Here is a 4,453-nt window from a genome sequence, read left to right as displayed (position 1 = left end):
GTCTTATTATATCTATAAAAAAATAATATAAAATGTTGACGTGGCTTAATCGTGACCACACAAAATAGGAGGGTACATGAATGACACCAGAAGTGGAGAGCAGACAATCCTTGTCCCTCTTGTAAAGGGTATGCAGATTCAGAGGAACTTGATGATGAATACTGGCTCAATAATGGATGGGACTAAAGCATGCAAAAGCGTGGTGGATTATGGTGACAAAGACGTGGACTAACCCTGAAGTGACAAGCAGACAATGGGAATCGTAGAATAGTTTAAATGAGGTGTAAAGTAAAGAATCTTATCTAGAATAGTTTGAGTGAGAGGTAAAGTAAAGAATCTTATCTAGAATAGTTTGAGTGTGATGTAAAGTAAAGTTGATTGTGATGTAAAGGAGATTTCTCTTTATATTCTTTAAAAAATGGACAAAAGAGAAAGATGCGTCTCCTCCGCTGATAGTTCTAGGAGAGGTTTGGGAGAGTTCATTCCAGGCCTATAACTATGTGTGTGTATGCTTTGTAATACTCAGACTTGCTTGATATATCAATAAAGAGTGCTTGTTTGTACATCCATCCTTTGTTATTCTACTTTTAAGTCATTCTAAAGAGTAAAGATCCTAGTTAGTTTATAGCTTAGTTGTCTTCAGCAACGGTAGTAGACTTACGGACGTTAATTTGGGTTGCACTATAGGTAGAAGACTCCTAACTGCGAGGTCTACATCTCAGGGCCATAAGATTGGGAATACAACCCAACTTTCTGGCTGGCAAAAATGTCCAAACATCTTGAAATTGTTAGTTTTATTGGCTAGGTACGGGGAATTGACTTCAGCACAAAAATCTATGTCCAAAAACTTGCATTGGGCTGGAGTTCTGCCTTCATGATGCTCTAGAAACCGATGATGTAACAACGCTAAATATCACTGTAATGAAGGACCAAAGAAGTTCAGTGCAGGAAGCACTTTTCAAAATACCTTGGATGGAAAACAGTGTTGAAGCTCACTCCTGAAGGACATAAAAATATTTGGTGAAGCAAGCACGTCGAAAACTCCATAATACCATATTTGTATATACGCACATACATGAGCAAAATGATATGTTGGGCCGCTTTAGAGCAGTAGAACAAATCAAAATTACTAGAAGAAAACATTGTAGCTTACCGACATGAGCAAAGGCAAAGGCCATTATGAACTGATGTTAAACAATGTAAGCAAAGCATAAAAAAAACATGACAGTATGATAGACACATATCGAAAACGAGTTATTTGACAAACAAAGAGAACAAGAAGCCTTTGTCATCTAGCTTGCGTTTGTTGTGGAGCTGGAACGCTATGCAAGGATTTCAGTTGCCTGCTAATGAGCTTACTGTTATGCATAGCCAGTTGAAGTTCAAGGTCATCCGACCACCATTGCTCTAACCCGTGTGCCTCCAGAAACTTCTGTTTTCCTTTTGACATCACAAACAGCTTCGCTGCTACTTGCCCGTTTGTTGGACGCACATTCTCCTTGTCGGCATTGGCTCCTTCTATTCCATCATGTTCAGTGTAAGAGCAGCAGATATAGTCACTGTTATTTACATATAAATGAGGAACCCATTTTCCCAAGCCTACACCAGGATTCTTCAGACCCGAAAAATTTGGTATCCAATCCTTCAATGCAAAACCAGGAGCTTTATCCCCCTCCTCTTCACTGCTGACCTGAGTTCCACTGCCCGAAGGGAGCATTGACTTAAATCTGTTCCAAGCAAATCCTGCTTTCTCTCCAATATTTCGGAAGCTCATTGCTAGCGACACAGAAGGCGGGTTGAACAGATGAGTCTCCACATACATCCCTTCTTTGGCCAATGCTTTTCCCACTTGGAGAGCAAATCCGGCCCCCAATGAATGTCCTGCAATACACACATTAGTGCTTCCATACCGTTCAGCAACTGATTTCAAAGCCTCCATAGCTGTTTTAAACCTCACAGAACCCTTCAAGCTCTCCCAAGCAAGAAAACGAAGGTCATCTTCAATATCCCTTCTCATAGTTGGGCCTTTGAGCAATGTTCCTCGAAGTGCTAGAACCGCCTTTGGCGCTCCGCTTGGTCTGATAAGTACAAAGTCAGCAAGTGCTGCAGATCGGTCCCATTCCAGTATTGCCCCAAATATGGATCCATCTCTTTCATCGATTAAGGTTTGGGACAATTTATACTTAAAGGGTATCCACCATTTAGGAGCTAGAGCATGTGCTTCATCTCGATTCTCTTGTCTGTCGAGTTCAAGCAAATATATTGCTTGTATGAAGCACGCGATTACAGTTCGTTTATAATTCCCGTCCTTCCTGTATGAACAGAAAATTTTGATACAAATTACAAATACACACATTGACTGGCTCAGGTGATTTGTCAAACCTACAATTATTTACCAAACTTCTATCTGAGATCCAATAATGCATTTCCCTAATTGATCAGCAATTTAATAAGGGCGATTTAGTCCTGAACTATCACCTCAATAAAAATTAGGTCCCTAAATTATTTTTAGGTAAATTAAGTCCATAAATTCATTAAAAATTGTTAATTTCATATCTATTAGACTTGCAAAAATTCTGTTATCTTCTCTGTTCCAGACGTAGTTTCCTTTTACGTTCCACAAAAACAAATAAAATTCAAAATTAATCATTAGATATCCAAAATTTCATGGGCAAGTTTCTAAATTTCCACATTTATTAGGAAAAAAAAAACCATTCTGCTAAAAAATAATCACCAATCCAACATATTTCAAAATTGTAAAGTTCCAGAATTTCCTGAAATCTTATAGAACTCATAAAAATATGAAATGGGTACTTACCAACTCGAGTTTATGAGGTCTCTCCAATTCGGAGAGATCAAATTGCGAGGTCCGGATACATGAAAAGCGTATGGATGAGGAGCCTCTGCTGCCACAACTTCCTTAGCTATCTCCTCGCGGCCGCCGTGCTCTGTCATTAATGCACTGGCACCAGAAGCAGCACCGCCTCGTTCTTCTTCTTCCTTCTCTCTTTGTTATGGGTTTGTTTGCATGATGAGGAGAGAGAGAGATAGAGAGAGAGAGAGAGCGAGAGAGGGATGGAGTGGGGGTTATGGAAAAGGAAAGGTGAAGTCTTTTAATTGGTATCTGATTCGAAGGACATGTCGGCTTCCCTTTTAAATTAATTTATTTTAATGATTCGAAACGCCTGGTTTCAAGGCCTCCAACGGTCATATTACTGGCCAATTCAGTGGGTTCAATTCTAAATTACCATATCATCCCTCTATAATTACAATAAAATGTCATAACAATTCCCTTAAAATATCCCCAATTTTTTTGCATATGAATTCTCGTATCGAGAAAATTATAAAACAATTGCATCTATGCATTGTGCTGCAAGTTCGACCCCCATCTATAATTCTCATTCCTAAAAACTAACTATCTAATGCACAAATGTCATCGTTTTACTCAAAAAGCATAGAAAGCATTTTTTTAGAGGGCAATAAATCTGAAGGTTATTTTGGTAAGTGGAGTCCTTCCTGGGGTTTTAGCATAAAATTGCAAGCTGGATTATGTTATGCTGGTGGGGGTTAAAGAAAGTCAAATGTTATACATTTGCATAATGTGAGTTTAGGATATCCTTAGGATCCTTCCTCAACGGTGATATTTTGTTAGATTATATGGATCGTGTGGGGTCACTTAGTAGATTTCTTAATCTAGAAGTTAAAACATTTAGGAGCTAACAATGTAAATTGAAAAAAAAAAAAAAAAAAAACTAAATAAAATCAGTGACGCATGACTATTTGGTCTAGCAACATCAGCCTTCAGCACCCGTACAAATATACATGGCCGTTCTGAGATTTCGTGGATTCTGTGTGAAATTTATAAAAAGGTCTCTTCTTAAAATAGTTTTTCAAAAAAAAAAAAAAAAGGTAGGACAATGTACTTGATGCTATAAAGTAATAATTTAAATCAAAACAAATTTTAGGTCTTGCGGATTGTAAGTTTACATATGTAGTTAAATAATAAGTAAAAAAGGTTACAAACATAACCCTCACTAAATAATCAAAAGCATTTCAATCTTAAACAACCAAACAAGAAAAAAAAATGCAACAACTCTAACTTTAAAGTTTTACTTGAATATAGTAGCATTATTATATAATAAAATTAAAAAGAAAATCGTTTTCATTGTTCTTATTGGCACTCCGAATTTTTGTATTTATATAAAAAAAATGTACACCTTATAAGGAGTGTACAATACAATTTTTTGAAGATATAGCATTTATGACACACCCCGACCGAGATCGGAGCGTGCTGGCCGTCACACAAAGGTGACGTAGCCATGTGCACGTGCGGAAGCTAAGAAAGTAGTAATATAAAAGTACGAATAATTAAAAACTAGCATACAAGTACTAGAATAAGTGCTAGTTAGTGCGATACAAATTCAGAGCAGGTCTATAGCAGTCCAAATAAAAC

The 4,453-nt window shown here is 37.3% G+C and overlaps 1 protein-coding gene across 1 annotated transcript; it reads right to left on the bottom strand.

Annotated features, from left to right (window-relative positions):
• Positions 1–1,101: 1,101 nt before the first annotated feature.
• LOC137708018 (GDSL esterase/lipase At4g10955) lies at positions 1,102–3,183 on the bottom strand. Its single transcript, XM_068446979.2, has 2 exons — positions 2,819–3,183; positions 1,102–2,312 (listed from the first exon to the last, which is right to left on the bottom strand). Exons 1-2 carry the CDS (start codon positions 2,953–2,955, stop codon positions 1,289–1,291), a joined length of 1,161 nt encoding a protein of 386 aa, XP_068303080.2. The 5' UTR covers positions 2,956–3,183; the 3' UTR covers positions 1,102–1,288.
• Between the last annotated feature and the right edge of the window lie 1,270 nt (positions 3,184–4,453).

The sequence above is a fragment of the Pyrus communis genome, chromosome 17 (assembly GCF_041283825.1).
Source record: "Pyrus communis isolate YQ-2024b chromosome 17, ASM4128382v1, whole genome shotgun sequence".
NCBI classification, from domain to species: Eukaryota; Viridiplantae; Streptophyta; class Magnoliopsida; order Rosales; family Rosaceae; genus Pyrus; species Pyrus communis.
Note: the sequence above shows the minus strand (reverse complement) of the source record. Positions and strands in the feature narration are given on the sequence as shown.